A 26,368-nucleotide genomic window follows, 5' to 3' on the forward strand; every position below is an offset into this window, starting at 1 on the left:
TCAAGTGTTCAGAACAAACAATGAATGAATCCCGTTGTCGAGCATTGCTTGTGTAGTCGGAGCCTGATTTACTCCATTGTCGCCCCCAAAAAAACACAATCAAAACACATAAATCAGCAACACTGGGTAATGTCTTCATTCACCATGCTCATGGGCACTGTAGTTTATTTCAGCTCAACCCTGTAACACCCTCCTGTGAGTATTCAGATGTTCTGCATCAATAAAAGAAGCAATACTACCGTGTAAAATGACTCTATTATAAGTATTAGATTTGAAATATAGTAGAAGAAAAGAAGAAAAGCACAAGTATTATCAGCAAAATGTACTTAAAGTGTCATACATACATCATATTTGTTATTGCAGAGAAAAGCCATAAACAAAATCCTATTATTATTGATTATTGATATTGATGCTGTTTGGGTCTGAGGGCCTCCTTCGTATGTGAGGGAGGTGAGACCGAAACTTTGAATAGAACTGTTGGCATCAGTGGAATCACTTCAACACGTCAGCCTTGTCCTTGAAAGAAGTTTGTTTTCCAGCTTACTGGAATCGCCTGATACGTGCATGTGACAAATATGCTAATTGTGATGCTGAGTAACAGGAAGCCGGACAGATTCAGCTTCCTCTGGCCCACATGGTTTTCTGTCAGATAGAAAAACATGCATTAGTGTGTTTCTGAGTCGGAATTACCTCCCACAGGGACGGCCATCTGAACAAGGCTCCTCATGAGGGAAAATATAATGTCATGGCTTACGCTATTTCTCTTACATGCTCCCCACCACTGGATTCAAAGCTGTTTGCCCTGCAAAGCAATATTGATTCTCACTTGCAGTCTATTATTCTGTGTTAGGGCCGGAGTTGAGTGTCTAACCCTAACCCTATGCACATGTTGTCTCTTTGGTGCTGATAGAATGCCAATACCTCACAGAGCCACCTTCCTGTTTGTTTGCCTTGTGGTGAAGCTCGTTGCAGCTCTCTTTCTAAAATTATAAAAGTGACTTGCAGTATGAGTTAGCCGTGGCAAACAAAGATCGGCTGCTGGACTCAGTCTGCAGGACTCTGAAGCTGCCACAGCTGATAAAAAGAGCAGTTGGCCTTTTCATTCAAAGAATCAGTTGTATAACCGTTGTCGTGAATGCACTGTTGTGGTGATCAACAAGGTCACATACGCTGATGAGTCCCAGAAGTCCCTGCTGCAGAGCGGTGGACACCCTGTTTAATTTGATCCATATTGACTGTATCAAGTTTCCAAATCGCACCAAATGTACACTGCACTTTCTTGGGCGCTGAACAATACGCATGGATGTGTGTGAGGACGATAAGATGAACGGTTCTGTGGCCAGACACACAGACAGGGATTTTCAGATTCCGTTCTCCTTTTGATATTAAAAGTGTCGATATCCAAATAGAGAGACAAGTCAGAAGCAAGAGTTCCACTGTGGTTCCCCTTTAATCTGATAACTTCCTATATATATTATCTCATGATCTCGTATAAGGTTTGGTGGTATCTGCTCCATCTGACCTCCTTGTGTTCCTTGTGGTTGAAATGATTCTCTCGGTACTGTAAAGAGCATGCAACACAATACAAATGGCTGACAGTAAGTAGGTCAGCTAAACTACTGCTTAAGTGTTCTTTGGCTCATTAATAATGCATATGATAAAGACTGAAGTTGCTGGGTCTCTTTTCATATCTGAGATTGTTCCACCGTGGTGAGAGGAAAATACTCCATGATATCCTCCTGCTACAGTAATCCACTGTGTTCCTCCTCGTCAGAAGCAGGAAACAACGGCATTTGTTTTCTGTCAGGCTCTATTTCCAGAGCGTCTGTCACTTCACAGCGCTGAGCCAAAACCTGGGCAGTCGTATCACGTGGCACAATGCGAGTGTGTGTGTGTGTGTGTGTGTGGGGGGGGGGGGGCGCTATCTCCTGTTGGGTGCTCAGAGACGTGGGCGGGGGATCTGTAGGTCTCCAGCATGCTCGGGTCATATCTACAAACTTCTTACCCGCGCACAGAAGCCCGGGTCACAGAGCCGCAAACCTGTGGGTGTTTGTTTCTTCGTGGACAATGCTGCGACCTCTGTTGCTGGAATGAAAGCTAGGCGTGGACTCATTCATTCCCGGGGCCGAGGGAGTGAACGCATGTGCTGTTGACCTAACAGGGCGATGCTTGTTGATAAAGTAGGGCCCGGGTGTTAGATGGCCGTGATGTAAACATGCTCTTCAGCTTGCATCACATAAAAATACCATCACACTGAATCGGCCAGCTCCCGCAACAGTCCCTGGCTGTTCCGTCTAGCTCCGAGTTTCGCTGTGGTTCAAGATGCTGGATCATACCCAGAGACCTCTGGTTGACACCCAGTGGCAGGAAGAGGGTCAGTGTTGTTATGACGGCGGGCAGTGGGCCAATCTCTTTAGAGATAGGCAGGTGGTTCCTGGTTACGACTACTGGCTGTGTTGTTGATATTGCATCTGTACCGCCTGATGTGATGTTATGACTGTGAGCAAGAGCTGGGAGGAGCACAGGGGAGTGGAGCGCTGTTCACAGAGCTATGAATGATCAGCTCCGTGAAGCATTGCACATCAGTACAAGCAGGATGGGGATACAATAAGACAGGCAGTGGAGTGTTCTCCCGGGGTAAGGGACTATTTGGACTTTGAACTGTGAGTTTAAGGCCTGGTGTGTTTCATCCTTGTTTTTTTCTCCAGATGAGAACGTGAAGGCTGGCGTCCACCAAGGCCACCGCTGCACCTTGGGCAGCGCACACACATGATCACATGACTCTGGACATGGACGCGGTCCTGTCAGACTTTGTTCGGTCCACGGGGGCCGAACCGGGTCTGGCAAGAGACCTGCTGGAAGGTAAGGGATCACTGCAGCGCTGAGAGACACTGGCCTGCTTCTTCAAGAGAACTAAAAGTTGTCTTCAATACAAGGCAACGAGATGTTTGGGAATTACTGTTTTGATCATTTGCTCCCTGTTGTGACATGGCTGAGCAGAGGAGAGGGAAGAACAGAGGAGGAGAGGAAATGAGAGTGGAGGAAAATAAAGGAAACAAAGGCGGGAAGGAGAGGAGTGGGGGCTGCAACAGTAGGCCAGCTCGCTGATTTAAAGGCCAGTGTGACGGTTTTACGAGTGCACTCCCCAGGGAGAGCTTTGTGCCCATTCATTGGAACTCATTGAGGAGCAGAGTGCTACTGGCACTTGTATATGGCGTACATACAGTGGGAAAAAAACACAGGGGAGCAAAAGTGCGCCCGGCAACAGAACGCCAGGTCTGCTGGGTTGGCTGAGATATAGAGACAATGATATAGAAATGTTTTTTTGTGCTTTTTTTTTGCACTTTGACCAGGAGAATGTGCAGTAAAGTAATGCAGACGTCCAAACACCATGCTAATCAGACTTCCACTAGTGGATGGAATCCTCGTAGAATGTTTGCAGCAACCTATGTGGAGACTTTCCTTTCTCTGTGTGTACATAATGCAGCTGATGTCTGGTCTGAAAAAAAGAACTAGAGGGTTGGGTGTCTGCTTCTTCCTCCCACTCAGCCTCTTTTCCTCCCCCCTGATTCTGCCTCGGTATCGAGCCACGGGGGCATTCATGTGACAGACACCAAACAAGACACTGCACTCAAGACAAGACAGACAGTGGGCCCGGATGCCCTATTTCAGTATAACTTCGGCTGCTTTTATCTGATGTTAGCATCGCTTTCCAGATGAGCATCAATCAGCAGCTCTGTTAACCTCTGCTCCGCGTCAGGCAGGAGTGTTTGTGTGTCTGTGTCTGTGTGTGTGTGTGAGGGGACAGAGAGACGAGCAACAGAGAAGTGTGAAAATATGACAGTGCCACATATGGTGCTTCCCTCTAGAGGCTGGTTTATGTACTGCAGCACTGAATGGACCTTGACCTTTATGTTAAAATTCACGTTGAACTAGAACATTTTCTGAGGGTTGTTAACAAAGAATTTATGAACTGTAATTGTATATGGTATAATGAAGGTTATATTTAGTTTAATTGAGATTGTATATATACATACAATATATATTTTTTACCATTTACTACCTTTACTTAGTGAGTATTTCATTATTAACTTTTTCTCCTGTAACATGGTAAATTTCCCCTTATTTTATTTATCTTAACACTGGGACTCTGAGATAGAACAGAGCCATAGTTAATGTTAACAGGAACACATGGGACAAATATAAATGTCTGCTGTATCTCAATGGAGTGTTTACGTGAAGAAAATAGATTTTTACAGGATAGCTTGTTCATAAAGATCTATTTCTTCTGTTACTATATATAAATCCTCTGAAAAAGGTTTAATTCTGGATGTTGTTAGATTAAAAAGATGCACAGTGTGTCTAACAGACAGGGTTAATATATTGATACTGCAGATGAATTCATCAGAGTTCTCTGTGCTGACGTCAGCCATTACAAATTACAAATGAGTGAGCAGGGACTGTGCTTTCCTTGCCACAGTGTAGTAGCAGCCGAATGTACAGGCGTTTTAAAGAACGTGCATTAGGTGCTGAGTGGCTGTGTAGCTGGACCTTAAGTCGTGTTCCTGGATGCATGCGGCTACAGCTGCTGAGATCCATACAGGGGAATCAGTTTTGCATTGATTGGCATGAGAGATGGTGATTAGTGGTGCTGTGTTTCATGTTCAGACAGCCAAGAAGTCTGGGAGTCCGAGTGGGGTTGAGAGGACAACTTCCTCCAGGTCTCTTACACAGGGAGTCCATTAATGGACCTTGACACATAAACATGCTCAGGTTACACGCAGAGAGACAGAGAGCCGGCGTTCTTAATGTTTGCAGTCGAGGTCATTTAGGTGGGATTTATAAAGAGTGTTTTGCAGACAGGTCCTGTGGCATTAGGAGAAGGAACGCTCAGATATAATAAGACAGAGGTTTGACTTCTGTCTCATAAACCTGGAGGTTTTTTTTTGGAGAGACAGTAGCCAGAGGACAACTGTGTCTCTGTGTGCGTGGTCCTGTGTGTGTGTGTGTGTGTGTGTGTGTGTGTGTGTGTGTGTGTCCCTCCTGCACATCAAGATATTGTTGTCACTCTTTTGAAGTATCTGTCCCCACTCACTATCTTTTTTTGTGGCCCCACCCGACCCCAACCCAAGTTACTCACGTTTCGATGCAGCACATTTAACACAGACAAAAGCACAGTATGGCATTGTTCTATATAGACTGTACGTACCATTATTGTTGGGAATAACCGTTTGTTTAATGACTGTTATAAGATCTAGAGATTTATAGGTATTTAATCAGAGTATTGAGGAAGACAGTAATCTGAAGATCTTGTTGAAATTTAGATTTTTCTTGTTATCACAATACCAAGTGTATTGTTTTTGTTTTTAGGAATTACTAGGAGGGAATCTGGCTTATTTCCATCTTGGCTTTCTGTTTACCAGAGACGTTTTCTCAGGTTTTCTCCATGAGATCATCATGTTGACACTAAACAGTAGTGAACACTGTCTTGTTGCATCAGGAAAACAACTTTTTGTGTGGGAACGTAACGGAGATGGAATATCATTATTTCTCATTATTTCTTGTGTCTACGAGCAATCAGCCTGACCTTTGTTTGTGTCCCACAGGTAAAAACTGGGACCTCAGTGCTGCTCTAAATGATTACGAGGAGCTCAGGCAGGTCCACACTGCCAACCTGCCACAGGTCTTCAATGAGGGCCGATACTACAAGCAGCCAGAGATACATGACACGCCCACCCATGTCAGCAGGGTCGACAAGCCGTGTGCACAGAAGCAGGAGGACAATGCACAAGGTAGCAGGACCACCATCTGGAACAGAGATTACCCACCACCAATCACAAGTTCCCTTTGTCTCCACACGCTTCCCACTCATCCGTTCCATTCGTCCCTCTTTTCCGCTTTAGAGAAGCGTCTGTCCCGCGGGATCTCCCACGCCAGCTCTGCTATCGTCTCCCTGGCGCGGCTGCAAGTGGCTAGCGAGTGCACCAGCGAGCAGTTCCCTCTCGAGATGCCCATCTACACATTCCAGCTGCCAGACCTCAGCGTGTACAGTGAGGACTACAGGAGCTTCATAGAGAGAGACCTGATAGAGCAGTCCACCATGATGGCTCTGGAGCAGGCTGGTGAGTACTGCTGGATATAATACAATACATCCAATTGTAGTACTCTGCTACTACTGATACAAGACATGTTACAGAATCATCACTGTGGCCTTTATTCAGATTACACTGAGAGGCAGAAGGCCAACAATGCAGCAGCAAACAGAAATGCCAGTGAAAGTGGAGACAGAGAAGTAGAGCGTGAGACTGAGAGAAGAGACAAAACGGATCAGACAAGCAAGACAACAACTTCTAATTCTAACATCCCGGATCCCAAAGGGATGCATCTCCCTGCTGAAGCTTTGAAATAATGAAGAGAAACTAGTGAGTGAAGTTTCCAAACTTCCAGCAGACAGTTTCCCTCACAGACAGTCTGTCGAGGCTTTCTCACCTAATTCTGTTCAACATCCGAGGTACAGTCGACAAAAATAATATCGAGTCAATAAACCATTAAAACATAAAAGGATGTCTAATATTATTCTAGATGCATTTTTGATGGTGTCTCAATATGGCGATTGCCAACCCGATATACATGCACCACAGCAAGCAAACAGTTGGATGATGGATGGAAAATGTTATAGTTAGTTATAGTTATGACATCATGAACTAAAAGGATAAATCCTCAAAACTGGATATAATTGTAGCAAACAAGAATTTTGATCCAAACTGGATTTTGCACTGGAAAACTGTAGGCAAAACTACGGGAAGTATAGTGGGTCAAAACTGAACGAGGGAACCGTGACAACCGTGTTTATTACTGACTGATTGAGAGATTATTTTGAGACTAAGTTTGACTAACCTGATTAATAACTAATCTGACTTCATTTAGATGTGCTTCCAGACCCAGGTTGCAGTGAACTGGAACCATCCCTTGGCTAATAGAGTTGCACTCAGTCGAGCACATACAGGCCCAACGGTCCTCTTATTAAGCCCCATTTATAAATTCCCTAGATCGCGATTTTTCTTTGAATCCATACCAAATTGCCAACACTCATCAATATCAGCTCCTTAAAGTGATAATCCATTCAGTCGTTTTTGTCAGGGGTGAAAACACAACCTGTAGTGGAGGTGGACGTTTATGGCTTTTGTTTGTCAATGGAGATGCACTGAAAGTGTGGGTGTGTTGTGGGCGATGGCGTTCGTCAGATTTCCAAAGATGGGAGCCACACTGAGTAGCCAACCACAAGACAGTATCTGATCCCGTGATACATCAAGAATTTACACTCATAAAAGTTTGAGCACTGTCATAAATCTAATCAAAATGAAATGCATCACAAACTGTGGGAAGGACCAGGACGATAAAATATGTATCTCTGTGAATAAGAATTAGCCTTGCTTCATGAATGGTAAAAAGTAATAGTCACTCTCGGATGTAACATCATTAAACGCAGTGGGACGTGACAGCAGATCATCCTTTTAGAAAATGTACAGTATCTAAAGTAAAAAAACTCAATTCATGACGTTCGAACTGACGGGACATACCTGTTCAATCTGAGGCCTGTCTACACTGAGGGGTAAATCATCCAGAGCCTCTTCTGTGTTTACTGTCGTTGATGATGGATTCAGATCAGCCCAGACTCGGAGCAGTGAGGCCGTCTGCAGTAAAGCGACGTGCAGCAGCCGGGGGTGTGAAGCAGTCGTTTCTCCCTCGGGGCAGTGATGGAGCAGAAACTGGATTAACTGTGAAAGTCAGGCCGACCAGGAATATATTCAGAGTGGAGGCTGCAGGCATATTGCCTGTGCTAATCACTGCCTTCAAAGATCAGCCATAGAGGCTCATTATACTTGTTTGGCTAATTGTACTCAATGGGCCGTTGCTTGTACCTGCTCCAGTACTCGACTAAGGGACGTTAAATTACTTTTGAATATTAAGGTTCACGTGCACCATATACAGCTTCTGTTAAGTAGCTGTGAAACCGTTTTTTGTTGAATCTCATTGGTGGAAGTGTTCACAGTTCTATCATCAGGAAGGAAGCAATTCTGCAATATCTCCACAAGACGGAGAGATCAGATAGAGATGGATATAAAATATAAGGAAAATCTGAAAGAGGAGCATAGAAGCAGAAGGACACAGGGAGGGAGGGCTCAGGGAATGGTTTCACGAGTATGAAAATAAAGTCAATCATATGCTGCAGCCTTCACTCTCACCAGATCTTAACCCAGTCAAACACTTTTAGGTGATTCTATTAATAATAATAGCAAAAACAACTTTATTTATACGGCACGTTTCAAACCAGCCGTTGCAAAGTGCTTCACAAAGACGAATTTCTATTATTATTGACACAGTGCATTCCTTTTTCCCCAAACCTATGGTTCCTGTTAATGTAGAATATGTAATAGCTCATTGTTAACTGTCACAGGCCCTGGAAAATCCTTACTAAAGTTTTGTTTGTTTCAGTTTGTGTTGCAGTCTCTTTCTTGTCGACCATATGCTTCTCTTCAGGGAGATGTTGAGCTACTTTCGATATCAATGGCAAATTGATGTTGAGAAGTTATATTTCATTATACAAATACATTTGAACATCCAATGGAAAATGGACTAACGTTAAATGTTTTTTCTGGGTTTTGTGCAGATCCTGTGCATTTATTATTTCACTGTATGTATGTGTGCAGGTCGTCTGAACTGGTGGTCCACCATGTGCACCAGCTGTAAGAAGCTGCTTCCTCTGGCCACCACAGGGGACGGGAACTGCCTCCTGCACGCTGCCTCCTTAGGTGAGCTACTCATGTACACTTTGTGCATCAGTGTCAGATTTGATAGTCCCAACGATTTGAAGCCTGCTCTCTGTTGTTGAAAACTTCTCGCCGCCAGCTTCGTCCTAAACCTGCGGATTTCCCCGATGAGCAGGACAGGGATGAAACAAGAGGAGGTGGACGACCGTGATCAGATAACAATGATATATATGGCCGAGTCTAAATAACAAGAGATACAAGAAAAATGTACACACGATTAAAAAAACATGTAAAACTTCCTTTTCTTATCATGGGGCTTTTAAACATCCAGTTGGCGTGGAACAACTATGCCAGTCGGGGTCTAATGAGAGTGTCAACGCCGGGTCAGAGCTGCTGAATCCAGAGAACGGAGTGAGACAGGAGAAGTTAGAGAGATGAAGGAAGCAGCAGGAGAAGGGATAGAGATAACTGACCAATACATTGCAGGAAAATGACGGCTGCAGCGTTCGCAGGGTTCAGGGCATGACAGAATATGCAGGTCTGTGCTGGAGGAGATGGCTGACTCCCCGGTGTGAAGACTGTTGCAGCAGCAGAGGGTTAGAAGCATCACAGCTAATGTGATCAGCACTGACATCCAGACGACTGAGGCCCTCTGATGAGTGACAAAAGACATTTTTAGTTTGACAGCTGAGGTCATCGAGGAACGACCTATCAACCAAATTGCATCTCTTTTATTATGCCTCCGTGCCGGTGACAGCCAGTGGCCCATTCCCGGGAACATGATATCTTATGAATGCCTCAACGGAATTTCATCAAATTTGATACAAATATTCACTCGTACTCCAGAAAACGAATTCGATTTTGGTAGATAAAGGTCAAAAGGTCACGGTGACCTCCCAAAGCCCATTTTTGTGAATGCAATATCTCCAAGACGGCTTGAGGAAACTAATTCACATTTGACACAAACATTCACCAAAGGTCAAAGGTCAAGGCGGTCTCATATAGTATGTTTATGTTTTTCTTGAACATGATGTGTTAAGGTCCGCTTGAGGAAATTAACATATTTGGTGCAAACTTACACTTGAACTCAGAGATTACCTAGAGATCAAAGGTCAAGGTCAAAATGACCTAATGTTACTGGGTTTCAGTCGTCAAAGGTCAAGTTTATAGTGACTTTTATATGGAAAAAAAAGACTCTAGAAATATGTTCACAGAAACTGCTCTAGCTAGTGGAGGCATACAAAGCACTGCGGTACTTCTAGTTTTATCTATATGCGATGGTGCTGTTGTTTAATGTCCTTGAACCTGACTGGCAGTAACGCCGTTGTGTGTGTTGATCAGGAATGTGGGGCTTCCATGACAGAGACCTGATGCTGAGGAAGTCCCTGTACACCATGATGAAGAGCGGAGCGGAGAGGGATGCTCTGAAGAGGAGGTGGAGGTGGCAGCAGACCCAACAGAACAAGGAGGTCAGGGAGAGCCTCCATCCCGGCACACTGTACCTTCTAAAAGCATCTCATCCTCTTTCACAAATGACACTTTAATACAGCCAGGGATGAGCCACTCGTAACCTCTGCTAATAGCACTGATTTTAGCTTCTCTGCATTTTGATTTTCGCTGCGAGGAAAATTGTCTTTCTACGATACCAATTGTGGATTAGCAGCAGTGCTTCTAATACTGTCAAATCCTCTGCACTTCCTCTCCGTTCTCTTCACATCCATGGATTAAAGTATTTTCCAGTCTATTAAAAAAATGTGTCACCAAAGATAGCTGAGGCAAAGAAGTAGTACAGATGCTCATGTTTTAAAAATGCCTCGGGGCATCCTGCTGGCCCGCTGATCTAAGATGCAACCCATGTAACTGCAGACTCCCACTTTCAGTCCGGGCAGGGACCATTGCTGCATGTCATCCACCTTTTATCTATTTAACCATATATCCTGTCAGTCTCATCCATTAGCAAGAAGAACAGGCAGAAATTGCAGAACGCAAAGTTTTGCAATTTCTGCATTAGTCATTTAATCGTGGAAATGGTCAAAGTGACTAATAACAGGGATTGTGTGGGTGAGCACCAGCACATGTTCATGAGAATTTCTATTTCTGTGTGTGTGTTTCTGCAGTCAGGGCTGGTGTACACTGAGGAGGAGTGGGAGAGAGAGTGGAACGAGCTTCTGAAGTTAGCCTCCAGCGAGCCTCGCTCTCACCTCAGCAAAAACGGCAACACCAGTGGAGGGTAAGCCGTTTGACTCATAGACTATTACTACATCCCTTAAATTAAGAAGCCTGCAAGCACAGACAGACACACACACACACACACACACACACACTCACACACACACACTCTCCCAAGACTCACACATTACACTTTAACCAGAATGCAGCAGTATTTGCTCTCAAACCACTGTGTAAGATGGAGACCACAGTGAGTCACAGCAGCTGTACAGGTTGTGCAGCTTCTAGTCGCATGCTCCACGTTATAGCTCTTGTTTTAATTTGCTGTGTGTGGAAATTCTGCAGGAGGCCCGCACTGAAAACAAAAAGTGACTTTCTTGCTGGGATGGATTTGTCGGGGAAACTGGTCCCACTCGGACTGTAGCTCTTTCAAATTGCTTCTCTGATTTAATAACATCGCAGAATCTCACAAGCGAGACTGTGCCATCTACTGGCTGCCTTCAGCATTATCACTTCTTCCATAACAAACCTCCCTGAGCAGTGGGTTACTTTTAGCGGCTGCAGGTGAGGTGATTCTCACACACACGCACACCCACACACACACACCCACACACACACACACACACACACACAGACACACACACTCCTTGAAAACAAGCGTAAGAGTGGGTTTATGTCAGGCTACAGAGGCACCATGGAAACTAACAGTGGTTTCTTCCTCCTACGCACAGAAACCTTGTGGTTTTCTCTGTTTCCATTTTCTCTGAAACAAACATAGACAAGTTTTCATATCATCGCTTGGTGTAGCAGCACATGTGATGGGGGGGGAGGGGGGGGGGGCGACGACTATGATGCTCTATCTGCAGACTGAAATAACTGCTGCGTGTGAAGATGCACACTGTCTGTGCGGGTTTTCTCCAGCTCCCTCACACGCATTGCAAAGTCATACAGATTGGGGTTAGGTTAATTGTTGACTGCATGTGTGAATGTCGGCCATGTGATCCATTGGCGGCTTGTCCAGGTTTAAGCCTGCCTCTCACCCAATGTCAGCTGAGATTGGCTCCAGCTTCCCCTTGACCTTCAATGGATAATCACTATAGATAATGGATGGATGGATGGATGGATGGATGGATGGATGGATGGATGGGAATGTGAAGTCTGCAAACCTCATAACATACAATTCAATGGTAATGTCTGAAAACAACAATTGTTTTTAGATTAAGATGTCCAGCTTAAAGGGATAGTTCACCCAATCACACACTTCACCCTCCCCTTCATAGGCCTAGTGGGGAGTACATTATGAGTGAATTTTCATTTTTGGGTGAACAACCCTTTTAAAGATCTCTATCGCTGAGTATATCCCATTAATGACCATAATTTACTCATTTAGCCTGGTGGTTATAACCTCTCATTGAGTCTGACTGTAATACAGTAATCAGGTCAGGGATGTTTGATGGTCCTAGTGTGAGATGAGCCACTAAATGGGATGAGTGGGATTCACATATTAAGAGGCTCTTCATTAGAGTAAATGTGGCAGCGTGGCTGTTTGTGTGGCTGACAACTTAATTGTTCCACATCCTCCGGTTCCCTGGTGGTTGCATGCCTAAGAGCCTCGGTTCTCTCCAACGCTCCCTCTCTCCCTCTTTCTCTCTCCCACTCTCTTTTATTCAAATATATGTATGTACAGATGGATTATTACCTCCACCAAGGAGGTCATGTCTTCATCTGAGTTTCTTTGTTCGTCTGTCTGGATGTGGTATTGGTAAAGGGAAGAACCTATTCCATTTTGTGCGGATCCAGATCAGGGGGGTGTACCAGGGATGCTTTTTTTGCTTTCTTTTACATTAAGAGCTCGAGATTTTCCACATTTCATTGATTTCTCAGAGAATAATTCATGGATCTTGATGATAAAAAACATATGTGTTTTTGGGACTTTATTTATGAATGTGTGCAATCTAGTAGGAGCCGGTTGGATGAGATTTGATTACACCGACGCATGTTAGAACATTCATTTATTATTTTGACTGCAGATGTCATTCTACCAGTCAGTAGTCAGGAACCTGCCCCATAATCTCACAGTGTTTCATGTGTTGCTTTTATTTTCTCAGTGTGGATAACTCTGAGGATCCGGTCTACGAGAGTCTGGAGGAGTTCCATGTGTTTGTGCTGGCCCACGTGTTACGCAGGCCAATCGTAGTGGTGGCTGACACGATGCTCAGAGACTCAGGAGGAGAAGGTAGGCCGACTGCATCTTCGAATGATCCTGTACACTACAGCAGGGTGAGCTGAGGTAACTGACACTACATGTGGTGTTGTGTGCTGTGAATCTCCAGCTTTTGCTCCCATCCCATTTGGAGGACTCTATCTGCCCCTGGAGGTGCCTCCAAGCCGCTGTCACTGCTCCCCTCTGGTCCTGGCCTATGATCAGGCTCACTTCTCTGCACTGGTGTCCATGGAGCAGAGGGACCAGCAGCGAGAGCAAGGTAAGCAACTGCACCTCATTATGAACACCTCGTTACAAAATGTGTATGGATTGTTAACGCTTTTTCATGCAGCAATATTTGTTTTGCTTTTTCATTTTTGCATCTGTCACGTATTCAAAACATCATCAGATCATCCACTCGCTCGCGGTGAATCCTGCAGAGGAATCTCCTGCTGTGTTTTCAGATTGGCCCCCCCCAGGTTATCTTCAGACCTTACATTGAGAGCCAGGAGGAGGGAATTTGCGAAAGGTCCAGAGGCTCTCAGTCGGACATATGAGTTCACATATACTGTCCCTCCAAAGAAAGTCAGTAGGATCTCTTTGACAGAAAAAAGCTGGTGATGTCTGCAGGTGTAAATCTGTGACGTCACCCTTTGATTGACCCCTTGTTTTCTTGTTAATCCAAAGAGTCATCTGCTGTAATGTGCAATAGTTGGGCAGTTTTTGCTTTTAACTTAAGTGCGTGGATTGTGGGAGTGAGGGCGAGTGGTCGGGCTGTCCTGCTAGAGGTGAATAATGTATGAGACAGCAGTCTAATTACCTGTGATCCATTATTAAAACTGGCTGGTTGGCAGCAGGGACCAGGGAGTGGTCGACATGGAGGGGAAGAGGAGGGCAGGCTTCTTCTTCTTCTTCTTCTTCTTCTTCTTCTTCTTCTTCTTCTTCTTCTTCTTCTTCTTCTTCTTCTTCTTCTTCTTCTTCTGACTTTCTAAATATTGAGTTAAAGTAATTCAATCCTGTATGTTATTGCATATCTATGTTTTTCCCTCTGAGGTTGAATTCGGTTTAACTGGGTGTTTCTGTTCTTCTCACTGTGATATAGTTCCTGTGCAGAACATTTTGATTGTTATGTTGTGGCCAGTCAGTGTTGAATTTCCATTGTGTTGAGTGACTCTTGTTTTGTCCTGTTATGCCTTTTCTGATGTTGCCAACTCCAGATGCGTGGCTTGTTTTCGAGGTCAGCTTAATCCTCACATGCAGGTCCTCTAATCAACAAATAAAGTGCTTCCCCTTGACAACCAGCGTTAGCAGTCACGGCACTCTTCTGACTCAGTGGGTGGAACTCACTTGTCATTTGCGTGGGCAGCCGGCCAACTCTGTGTCTCCCCGGTGTTTTTTCTCACCCTGAAATGCGGATACACTTGCGCAAACGCTCTTTTTCGTCCTCTCTCTGTCTTCCTCCTCCTTCTCTTCCTCTCTAATGCTCATCTGAGTATGTTCTATTCTCAGCCCATAAACACCAACCTAGCTATTAAGGCAGGGGTATGATCACTGCAGACAAGCAGACAGACATGTTCACTAACCTGCCGCTCCTGCCCTAAGGTCATTCCCCTTTGTGCCAGCAGCACATGAAAGCCAGGCTCCTCCACTATTCTGCACGCTTGTATATTGGCTGTTATCATGTGGCAGAGAGGGTTCTCCTTTTTGTCCACCAGATGGTGCATATGTCCAAAGAACCCACTGTAGCTGAGCACAACCCCTCTGCATAACTGCATTTAATTATTCTGGTACGCTGTGTCCTTAGACAGGATCGGAGTGAGGTTCTGTCTGCAGTCTGTCTGCAGGATGTTATGAAAACACTTGTACACACTAGATGCATGTGTAGTGTGTCATGGGATGTATCCCATGACACACTAATGATACAAATCACTGCTACTCTAGATAGGTTTATCTGTGGTTTTATGCATTTTAAGTTCTATATTTTATGACTTTGTTAGAAATGGCTGGTGCTCCTATCATTTTTAAATTGAAAGAAAAGTACAGTGTTGTCATGCTGCCTCATATCTGGTACGGCTGAACAGATGTCAGCTATACAAGCAAAGGGTCAGACAGGCAGACCTAATCTTCCACCGCCAATTAGGGCAGAGTAGCCCCAGTCTGTCTCTAAGCCCTCATGACATCGCCACATATGGACAGGGTCCTGGACCGCTGGGGCCCCGACTAACCAAGCCTCTCTGCTGACAGTCAGGCCACTGTGTGGACGTCTCAGGTGGAGGGCTGCTCTCAGTTTTCCCCAGCACAGCGAAGAGCATCCGAGGGGCATCGGGCCTGTGTGTGTTCAGGTGCCAGAGGCTGGGTTAGAATACTGGCTCTTTCTTTAGCCCTCTGTATGGAAGATTATAGCAGAGTCCCTCCCAGTAACCTGATTCTAAATCACACTGACACGTCACGCTACTGCCCCTTTTATGGCCGGCGTGCATGACTGCTGGGGCTGTTTTGATGGTGGATGGTGAAAAAACAACAAGGGAGGGGTGACTGAAGTCAAAGGTTACTGCTGATGGTTAAAATTCTTTGTTTATATTCTGAGTGTCTCCCACAGAAGAGCAATCAAGTGGTTTTCCTGGTGAGTCCATCAGGTGAACCCAGAGTCCTTGTGCACATGACTATGCTTTCTATCAGCCCATTTACCGCTCACCTGCTGTGTGATAATGATCGGCTCCTCAGCAGATGCCGTTGGCTGTGTCTTTTATCAGCTTGTTTGCGCTCCTGTGGTTAAATGACGTAAGAAGTGGAACTGGCGCTCTGGAAAACTCTGAAACGACTTCAAGCTCTGGTCCCAGTACCAAAACACTTCCAGGTTTTCGTTGGCATCCCATCACCAACCCTCTGAATTAAAGTAAATGGTGGTCTTTTACACAAAGACCACCTACAGTACATAACATCGCAGTGTACCCATCCAGCTCTGGCAAGCCCCCTCCTCTATCTATTAAAGACACCCAGTGTATTACTCACCATGGACTCGTTGTAATTAAGCCAACATGGCAATCACAATAAAAATGTTATGTGTTGTGGTTTTATGTTACTTCAAATGTGATGTTATTACAACCACGGTTCCGCTGTGAAAAAGCTCAGGCTTGTTTATAAGCACGACTGCTGTTTACTCTGGTGAATTAGGCCCCTTTAAATCTGCAGCTGTGCGGACTGACCAAAGTCAGGAATTCAAATTTGTGCAATTTCCAGACAGTACAAATTGTTCTTGAATCGCAAAACATAGGAAACATTGGCTCACTGCTCCTGCTCTTAACGGGAGACGCTGCTCATAGAAGGGAGTGAACGACGAGGGAGGACTCACACTCATTCTGCTCTCACGGCACATGGCAGGATAGAACTGAGGGCTGCAGTAACAAAAAGACAAATGAAATATATCTATTTCCAATTTGTGTGAATACATTCATAGAAAGGATATCTACCTCATTTCCAACAGCTGTTTTCCTCACTGAGTACACACAAGTGTCCCCCCCCCCACCCCTCGATTCAGAGATGTAAACTGAGCAAGGCGAGGCGGGCTTGTCGCTGAGTACACAGCTCGCATACCACAGAGGGCTATGATGTCATCCATGCATAAGCTATGGGAGTCTGGTCATTCAAGGACAACACAACTAGGCTGCCAACAGGGATAGTAAATACATTACAGCACACTTTAGTCCCCCAGAGCTCAATTGGCAGCATTGAATCTGTGAATCTGGACCGGGCCCAAACTGGGAACAACAGCACACACAGCACTCTGGAATGGGGAGAAAGAAAGACAGCTGCATCGTGGGAGCCGGGACACAGACCTCCACTGCCTGCTGCATGACCTGAGTGGGAACTGAGTGGGAGCTGTGTGTGTGTGTGTGTGTGTGTGTGATTTTGAATTATATTGGCCTTGTGCATTCTAGGAAAGAACCTTCTTCCCCTCCCACTGTTCAGATTTGCCCTGCCAAGGCTCTTATTTGTCTCTGTGGCTGCAGCTAAAACTCAGTCCCTCATTTTAAGTAGATGGTATAAGATGCATTGTCATTGGCAGTCATTTACCCAGCCTGATATTCTAGGGCAGATGTCTTTCTCAACAAGTCTAGTCCGTCGGCAGTGCTGCTAGTGATACAGTGGACTGTGTTTCATGAGCTTCCAACTGATGGTGTGAGATAAAAATAAATAGCAATGTGTTAAATGTGCTAGCCCGAATGTGGCTGTTCAAAGTACTTGAGGCATCTTCAAAATACATGCAGCACCAGTATTTTGACAGTGACGATGCCTCATCGTGTGCTTTGCACCCGTACACAGGCCGTCAGAAAGAGACTCGACAGGGATGGAGAGGGGCTTTGACCTGCAGTTCCACCGGGGATGCAGTAGGGGCAGTTGCTGCTGGTGTCCATGTCTGTGTGGAGCCTGCAGCCTCTTGGCGGTGGAAGAATTGATGAGGCAGGGAGGAGACTGTATCTTCCATCTGGGGCTGACAGAGAAAGCTGGAATGTCCTCGGCCTGAACAGCCTGCCTCTCTCTGGCGTCATGTGGACAACAGCCCCCACACTAGGAAGCCACGAGAGCAAGCAAGTGTGGGTGTCTGTTTAGGCTCTCCGGTGATGAAAACCTCTTCCTCCCAGTAAAGAGCGGATCATATCAGTGGAGGATGAATGACTTTTCTTCACCTCGCCTGCTCTTAACCTGTACTCCTGTGTCTGATTGCACTCTATAACCAAACCAATTAATCAGGTGCAGCTCCGATCAGCCGAAAACGTACTCAGTTTCTATAAATCTAAGCTGCATCATGCCAAAGTTTAGATTGATTATTCACCACCTCTGCCAAGGAGGTTATGTTTTCTCCCCTGTTTGTTTGTTTGTAAACAAGATCACACAAAATCCGCTGAATGGATTACTAGGTGTTCGATTTGTTTAGGTAGGTCTTGAATATAGTTTTTCCTGCCTATTTGTGTTGCAGTTCTTTCTCAATCAGAAAAGATATTAGCAATCTGTAATAAAACTACAAACAAGACCAACGTGCAGCTGATAACTGGTAGTCTGCACATCACCAAGGTCAGAATTTGTTAGCGTGCACTCTCCTTGGTTGCCTGCGAGATGATTGATAATGTCTCTGACTGTAGTTTGTAAAAATAACATTTCAAGGGTTATTGGTTGTGTAAGTCAATCCGGGACTTCCATATCCTTTCATGTCTGTTTTATTTGACATATAGGGCTGAAACTTCACTCATTAGGGTCTGAAAAGGGTCCTAAAAAAGTCTTACATTTAACCTGTGGAAACCTGAGGAAAGCCTGATGACACCTAATCAGTTGTTGTTTTTCTCACACTGACTATGACATGACCTGATACGCGCAGAAGAGACCATCCTGAAGGACATATCGTCTACTATTTCATGTTATTTTCTTCATGAGAATTGTTTTGTATTACTGATGCATGCCGTATATGGGCCGGAGGCCGGAGGTTGCAACCTCTGCTTGAACCCATACTGACATGCATCTGGGATAGTAACATGGCATAATTCTAGTGAGGCCTTGTGGTATCAACTCAGCTCTGACACCACAACGGTCTTGTGGGGGGAGACCGGGTCGCGTGCGATGTAGTCTCCGTTGGTGAGGCGACACCGAAGTAACCTTTTGTTAATCTCATCTCTTCCAGCTGTTATCCCTCTGACTGACTCGGAGCACAAGCTGCTGGCACTCCATTTTGCCGTGGACCCTGGCCGGGACTGGGAGTGGGGGAGGGACGACAACGATAACACCAAGCTAGCCAAGTAAGTCCTGTATAGTCTATCACAGCGTGTTGAGGCGTATCAACAGAGCAAGTGACTACGAAAGCAACTCGGAGAGAAGGTGAGAGGGTAAAATCCGCAGGCGATGGCAGTTCTGTTCAGTCTACACACACACGGCTGTATATATGTGGGGGATCTAACTTTGATTACGGGCTCCGGATCCAGGTTACTTCAAAGCCTGAGCAGAGAGAGAACAAATTGTTAGTCACGTCAGTCATCCATAGGGTTTTCCAGGAATGGCCCCACTAAAGCAGCAACACCCTCTCTGAGTTTAGCAAAGGCTTTGTTTAAGGGTTTCTGTTTCACATTCCTGCCGGTCAGGGGGTTAGCTGATCCTTATACAAGCTGCAGAATGGAGAATTCATATATATCGAGAGAAGATGCCTTAACTACTTTCTGATGTCAGCTCTTTGTACCACCTTTAAAAATCTGAAACTTCCTAAACAGAATGTTGCACTAGACCCCTGAGCGCACTGTTGATGCCATGAAGACTCCTACATTACACTGCTTGTTTATAATCCTGAATATATCTTCTCCCACAGTCTCATCTTGTCTCTGGAGGCCAAACTCAACTTGCTGCACAACTACATGAATGTAACATGGATTCGAATTCCATCTGAAACAAGGGTAATTTTATTTTCTTGCTCGTGAGTCATTCGTGGCGGTTAGTTTAGCTCGGGAGAGACTCCTCCATTCCAGAATATCTTTAAACCACAGAGTCCAATCAGTCAGTGTTATTTACTGTCAGAAGGCAACAAACTTTCGGCCTTTATGTTTGTGCTGAATATGAATCTTCAGAGTACAGGAAAATGAGCTCTTGTGTGTGTGTGTGAATTTGCATAGTTATAGAAATATGTTAGAACTCTCCACTTATAAATACCTCAAATCAAAATTCCATGAAATTCTCCAAAGTGCAGATATCAAAATTTTAATGAAATTGTCCCTGAAAGATCATCACCTCTGTTCTGATCTGTGTTTTCTTCCTGCTGTGTGTGTGTTTGTGCGTCTCTGTGCAGGCTCCCTTGGCTCAGCCAGAGTCTCCCACAGCCTCTGCAGGTGAGGATGTCCAGTCTCTGGCAGAGTCCATGGACTCTGACCGCGAGTCTGTCGGCAGCAACTCTAATGTCAACACGGGCAAGCCCAGCAAAGAGAAGGACAAGGACAAGCAGCGCAAGGACAAAGACAAGAGCCGGGCGGATTCTGTAGCCAACAAACTAGGTAGCTTCAGCAAAACCCTGGGAATCAAGCTGAAGAAGAACATGGGAGGCCTGGGTGGCCTCGTGCACGGCAAAATGAACAAATCCAATTCTGGCTCAGGTCGTAGTGGGGAGAACGGAGGGGAGAAAGCAAAGAAGAAGGAGTCTAAGACTAACAAAGGAAGCAAGGAGGAGTCGGGCCAGTCAGCCAGCTCCACCTCTTCTGAAAAGGCCACTAGTCCCTCTCCTACAGACAGACCCTCCAGCTCCTCCCCCACGGAGAGACAGGACAGTGCAGGGAGAGTCTCAGGGGACAAGATCATGGAAAACTGGAAATACAGCACCGATGTCAAGCTCAGCCTCAACATTCTGCGGGCCGCCATGCAGGGGGAGCGCAAGTTCATCTTCGCGGGCCTCTTGCTCACCAGCCATCGACACCAGTTCCACGAGGAAATGATCAACTACTATCTGACCAACGCCCAGGAACGATTCAGCCAAGAGCAGGAGCAGAAGAGGAAGGAGGCCGAGAAGAAGCCCCCCATCAGCAGTGAGGTGGCCGCGAAGAAACCTGAGCATGACAGTGTCTTCCAGAGGGAGAGATCGGACAGCTCGCCTCCGGAGAGCTGCTCTCCTGTCCTGCCCCACCACACACACACCTACAACCACAACTCGCAGCCCCCGCTGGGTCTCAAGATGCAGGGAAGGAACAGTCCCATTCCTGCAGCCCCCCTAGTATCGGTCCCAGTGCCCCCCCTGACACCGCCAACAGCCTCACACCATGTCTCCCACCCAGCCCCTGCGCCTTACTCCTCCCCCAGTATTGGTGCTAAGAGACCTGGGCCTTTACCTGTGTCTGTCCACTACAGCCATACACCGCCCATCCAGAGGCACAGTGTGATTCACATACAAGATGTCAACATGCAAACCTCCATCTTCCAAGATGACCCCTATAAGCCTGTGGTGGGCACCCTAAAGACATGCGCCACCTACCCCCAGCAGAACCGCTCACTCTCATCGCAGAGTTACAGCCCTGCTCGCCTGTCAGGGGTCCGCACTGTTAACACCATGGACCCCCTGGCCTACAATATGCCTGGCGACCACAAGTCCCACACCTACACCAATGGATTTGATGCGGGAGACATTCAGGACTGCCTGGAGTTTGCTGATGAGGACAACTCGTCTCACACCTGGCTCAACCAAGACAAAACCAAAGGGCGGAGCTCTGGAAGCCCTTTGTACTGCTTTCAGCAGCGCCGCTGCAAGAGGGAGAACTGCTCCTTCTACGGCAGGCCAGAGACAGAAAACTACTGCTCCTACTGCTACAGGGAGGAGCTCAAACGCAGGGAGAGGGAGTGCAAGGTGCAGAGGCCTGCGTAGCCATCACCGCCACTTCAGCCACTTGTCAGCAAGGCCACAGGAGACTTGAGGGAAGACACCATCTGCACTCTGCATCAAGAATATCATGACGGCAAACATTTTCCTATTTTGTTGAAGAATGCTCTTGTATTCCTGTCACCCTTCCCTTGTTGGTAAAGATTATTCCTTTATGATGGGGGATGCAGAACTTGAAACAGTGAGCAGCTTTGGCCAGATATCGTGCGATTGTTTAGTTTGATTTCTGTCTGATTGAATTTAGTCTTTTACTTGTTTTAGAGTAAAAGTCATCTCTGTGATGTAACTCTCTGTATGTGAGGGAAAGGTCTTTATTTTTCAAAGTTTAAAAAGATTTGCATCTTATCGGGAGGGAACATTTTAGCTCTTTTAATCAGTTTTAATGCAATACCTCTGCTAGATTCCTCAAAATCTCTGTGGAAAATTTGTAGTTGTTTTGCAATCAAAATAAATTCAATGGGAGATTGATATTAGAATTTAAAGCAATAAATTGGTGATTTTTGCTACACCCTCTCCCAGTTTTGTCTATGCACCAATAATATAATTACTGTAGGTTATCTGTGTCTTGTAAATTGTAAAAGATTGTCACGGTGTGCTTTTGTAAACAATTTGAACTACAGGAATAAAAACGTGTAAGCATCATAGGTTGTAATGTTGGAATAGGATGACATGTAAAACTCTCATATGTTACGTGTTAACCTTTGTTGTTGCCACAGTGCAAGGGTTAGCTGTATCAGAGGCAGACGCAACATGTTGTGCAGGATTTCATTTCATATTTTTGCCCGTAGTCGACCTCCTCAAGACCACAAGCACTGCCAAAACTGGCTTCTTAAAAAAATTAGATTCCAATTTTCCAACTGTTTTTTGTGCCAAATACTGAACAATGTGCATAGGACAGATTGCTTTCCAAATATGCAGTGTTTTATGGTGTGTGTGTCTGAGTCGCCTATTAACTACTTTATTCAGTCGATGTGTTAGATGAGAAGAATTGTGGGTAGTGAGAGCAGGCCGATGCGTATTTGTCTGACGTGTGATTACGTGTCTCTTCCCCGTCTACACACGCTACACGATGTGCAATCATGCTATAGGCACTTTGTGGTGGCCTGCAGTATACATGTGTCACCCATCCAGTGTGAGATTGTGTGTTCTTCCTCCATATCTAGAGGCCGTTTTAAAAGAAGCACCTGCTGCTACGAGCACCTCAAGCCTTTGTGATCATCAGTGCTTTAATCAATCAGTGGGTTTGTGAAGCCCCGGGCCTCCAAGTGCTTTCTGCTCATTCGACATGACTACTGTAAAGATGCAGTGTTTGTGTTGCTGTTTGTTCTGGTGATGCTTGGATAATGTACCATGCTGTCCTTAACTAAGTGTGTGTCCTGGCCAAGGACGTCCACTGCTCCCTCGGTTCACCTCTGTCCTCTCTCCTGTACACATTTACAGTGATGCTCCTCTTTGTTCCTATGTGACCAGCTCATGGACTCCCACCATGTTAGGACTGTAAGATATGATTTTGTATTCCTTTAAGAGTTTTACACTACTTTAAATTATTAATTTGCACATTAGGTACAGATGTAAATATGAAAAAAATAGTTTATTGTTACAAACATGGTGTGTCTGTGTCTTTTTTTTACATATTGTTAGGATTGTAAATAATATTTTTTAATCAGTACTGCGCTTTGAGAGTTTTAGGGTATTTTATAAGAATCAATGAATATTTCAAAACACTGCAATACACTTTTTACCATCATCGTCTTCTTCCCATCTCTAGCCTTCCTTTCTTTTTTCTAGCAGGGCCCTAAAGCAGATGATTATGGGAGACATTACTCTTAGAACTTAACAAGACACAACACACGATGAAGCCTGTAATTTCAACGGTTGTAATCAGGTTGTTTTACCCATAACAGAGAGTTTAACACTCAGCCTGTGAAAATAAACCAAGTGAACGTCAGTGTTATCTCCAGTTAGATTAGAGACTTTTAAAGGCCTTATAAAGGAGGCCATGGGTTGCCAGAGGAGCGAATGGCTATCTCACCCGCGGAAATAATCTTAAAAATGCAGCAGAGGCCAAAAATCAGCTCTAAAGTTCCAAAAAGGTTTGATCTCTTAATTCCCATAATGACCTGTTCTGCTTGGGAAATAGTGACGCCCTTTTTAAATGACCCACCGTCGTTCTCCTGAAACACGGGCTTCCCATGAAAAGTCCCTGCAAGCTGCAAACTTGTTTACATTCATGACATCACTATGACATCACTGGGTCTTTCTGTCAGACTACACAAAGCTCATACTGAGCTCTAAAAATGCTATAACGTTGTTTCAAAGGCTGTGCAACGCTCCCCCAGACAAATAAACTGGTCATCATGTGCACGATTTGGGCCGCGCCCCTTTAAGAGGCAATCTGAAGTCTTGAATGGCACACTCTGATTTATAAGACTCAGCATTAATGGGAGAAGGTGATTAATCTTGGGTCGGCTCATTGAATGAGACAGAGCTGGATGAGGGGAGAAACGGGTCTGAGGTTACGGAGTTGAGATTCTTTGGGGCGAACTGAGAAGTGGGGCAGCATTCCTGACCGAGAGCTGCAACTCTGCCTCATTCCTCCAGGGATGCCTGTTGATCAGCAAAAGAATGGACGCCTAGTCTTTGAAATGTCCTCTCCTTCCCTACGTTGGTTAAATCTAGTGAGGGCGTGTCACACATCGAGACAAATGGAATAAAGCTTAGCATACACACGATTCAGAGGATATTCACATGGAGGTTTAGTCATGTACTCGTCACTGTAGATATGTTGGGATTAATTTAGTCAAAGCTTCTTTTAATCTTTGAACGCAGAGAAACGAACAGCTCATGAGAATAGCTCAGTAAGAAAGGTTTCATCCTGGTGCATTAAAGCTGGTTCTAAAGGCTTCCAGTCAGATTATCATCGCTGTTTTTGTACAAGGAACCATGATTTTATAAATATTGAAAGTCTGCACGGTGCGAGCTGTGAGGGATGTTTCAGTGCACTATTGTCATGGAAATCTAAATCCACCAATTTATGTCTGTCTGTATGTGTATCGCATATCTCACGAACCTTACATTTGATACGCTTCATACTTGGCATGTGTATTGTTATGCACTCCGGGTAGCGCAGTGTTGTGTCTGGTAGAATTTTAACAAGCGGGACGTTAAATATTAACAAAAGTTTAATAAACAATCGACCAGTGCAACAACCTGTTAAACCATGAGTCAAAATCACAGCCAGATTATTTTAATAGTTTTAATATTTTCATTTCATTAGATGTCCACTAAAATACCAACTTCCCTCTGCACCACAGATTGTTTATAATAAGCTCTGCACACAACATCCAGCACACAAGCAATAAAAAATAAAGTGACAGTAAATTGTTGAACTGTATGAGGAGGACTCACTGAAGACAATGAATGATTCTGAAGTAGCTCCGGAGCTTTAACACAAAGAGAGCAGGAAATTCCAAACCGGCAGGTTTAGAAAAGGTGCTGCACTAGTATCTCAAAAGCAATGAAATGGATTATCACGCATTTCTTTTACAGATATTCATAGTCACCTGAGGATAAATACCTGAAAGTAAAACTTAGCCGTTCCTGTCAGCCACACCTCTCCATTTCGTTAAGTGCTAATTAGCAATATAAGGAATATTTTAAGATAAGATAAGTCCCCAATATCTTCAGTTGTATTGGAATCGGCTCCTACTGCTAACCCCCTGAAACTCGAGCAGTGTTTCAGGGTCTCAAACACTTCACCAACCCCTCCATCACTATATGGGTGAGTAGATAATGAGTGAATTATAATTTTGCGGTGAACTTTCCAATGAGTATGAAGTAAAGATTGAGTGTTTACTTTGTGTGTCCACTGTCTGTACCGCAGCTTCAGGCTGAGTTGGTGGAGTGAGAGTGAGAGTGAGGGGCGGTTTTGCTCTGTGGGCAGGGGCCTGCTATGTGTGGGATGACTTGCATAGCTCTGACTTAGAGTAGAGTCTCGTGACCGGGCTGCTGGAGACGATCATGTGGGTTAGACTCTCCTCTCCAACTGTTGCCCCGTGCTTCGGGGTCACGGTTCTGGCAGCCAATAATACGGACTGACTTGTTAAGGTTTGAAGATGAATTACAACTCCACGTGACGCCTTCTATTAGTCACACAATGGCACACAAGGGTCTCTTTCCTCACAGCAATATTGGCCGAGATCTTGTATCCTGCATCTTCCGAGAACTGAATGGGAGTACATTGTCTACTTTCTTGGATCCCCTTTTCTCAGAATTTCCTTTGAATTTGAATGAGGGGACCTCCCTTTGCTTCTCAAGGCAACAAAGAGCTCTATCAGGCATACAGCGTCCTTTTGGCAGCCTTCGGGTTGTCAAATAACTCTCAGTTCTCAACTCGTTCTGGAATCACGCAGGATGCCCTGATTCTTAACTGCCTTCCCTTTCAGATGCATCCCTCTCCTTCCTCGCCTAATTAGAAGCCATTACAGACCTTAACACAACGGTTCATAAATATTGATTCTTATGGTGAGCAGTTGGCTCATTAAGACGAGGAAATTAAAATGTGGGACAATTACGCCTAACCATGGGTATGTAAATTGAATATTCAGAGCCTCCTTGCACTATTCTGAAACAAGCTGTTCTCATCGACTTGACTGTAAGCAACTCCACCTGACAGTATTTACAGTGCTGTCGGGTTTTAAGCAGGGATTGCTGCGTTTTGAAGTCGGTGCTGCAGCGAGCGGTAATGCCAACCCCCTCCCCACCTCCCAGAGCTAAGCCTTGTTCTCAGCCAGTGCCAGCCTCCAATATCTGAGCTCATCCCACCCGCTC

General features: G+C 45.1%; 1 protein-coding gene across 1 annotated transcript in view; it reads left to right on the plus strand.

The window, feature by feature from the left end:
• The window catches only part of otud7a (OTU deubiquitinase 7A), a 41,391-nt gene extending 18,287 nt beyond the window's left edge, over nucleotides 1–23,104 (plus strand). Inside the window, exons 3-13 of the mRNA XM_062390874.1 lie at nucleotides 2,709–2,862; nucleotides 5,607–5,792; nucleotides 5,904–6,122; nucleotides 8,712–8,813; nucleotides 10,113–10,240; nucleotides 10,889–11,001; nucleotides 13,049–13,176; nucleotides 13,274–13,423; nucleotides 18,818–18,932; nucleotides 19,493–19,577; nucleotides 19,967–23,104. Of these exons, the coding sequence (XP_062246858.1) occupies nucleotides 2,778–2,862; nucleotides 5,607–5,792; nucleotides 5,904–6,122; nucleotides 8,712–8,813; nucleotides 10,113–10,240; nucleotides 10,889–11,001; nucleotides 13,049–13,176; nucleotides 13,274–13,423; nucleotides 18,818–18,932; nucleotides 19,493–19,577; nucleotides 19,967–21,523 (2,868 nt within the window). The 5' untranslated portion in view covers nucleotides 2,709–2,777 and the 3' untranslated portion in view covers nucleotides 21,524–23,104. The remainder of the gene's footprint in view (nucleotides 1–2,708; nucleotides 2,863–5,606; nucleotides 5,793–5,903; nucleotides 6,123–8,711; nucleotides 8,814–10,112; nucleotides 10,241–10,888; nucleotides 11,002–13,048; nucleotides 13,177–13,273; nucleotides 13,424–18,817; nucleotides 18,933–19,492; nucleotides 19,578–19,966) is intronic.
• Nucleotides 23,105–26,368: the final 3,264 nt, after the last annotated feature.

Source organism: Platichthys flesus, chromosome 6 (genome assembly GCF_949316205.1).
Source record: "Platichthys flesus chromosome 6, fPlaFle2.1, whole genome shotgun sequence".
In the NCBI taxonomy this organism is placed as follows: domain Eukaryota; kingdom Metazoa; phylum Chordata; class Actinopteri; order Pleuronectiformes; family Pleuronectidae; genus Platichthys; species Platichthys flesus.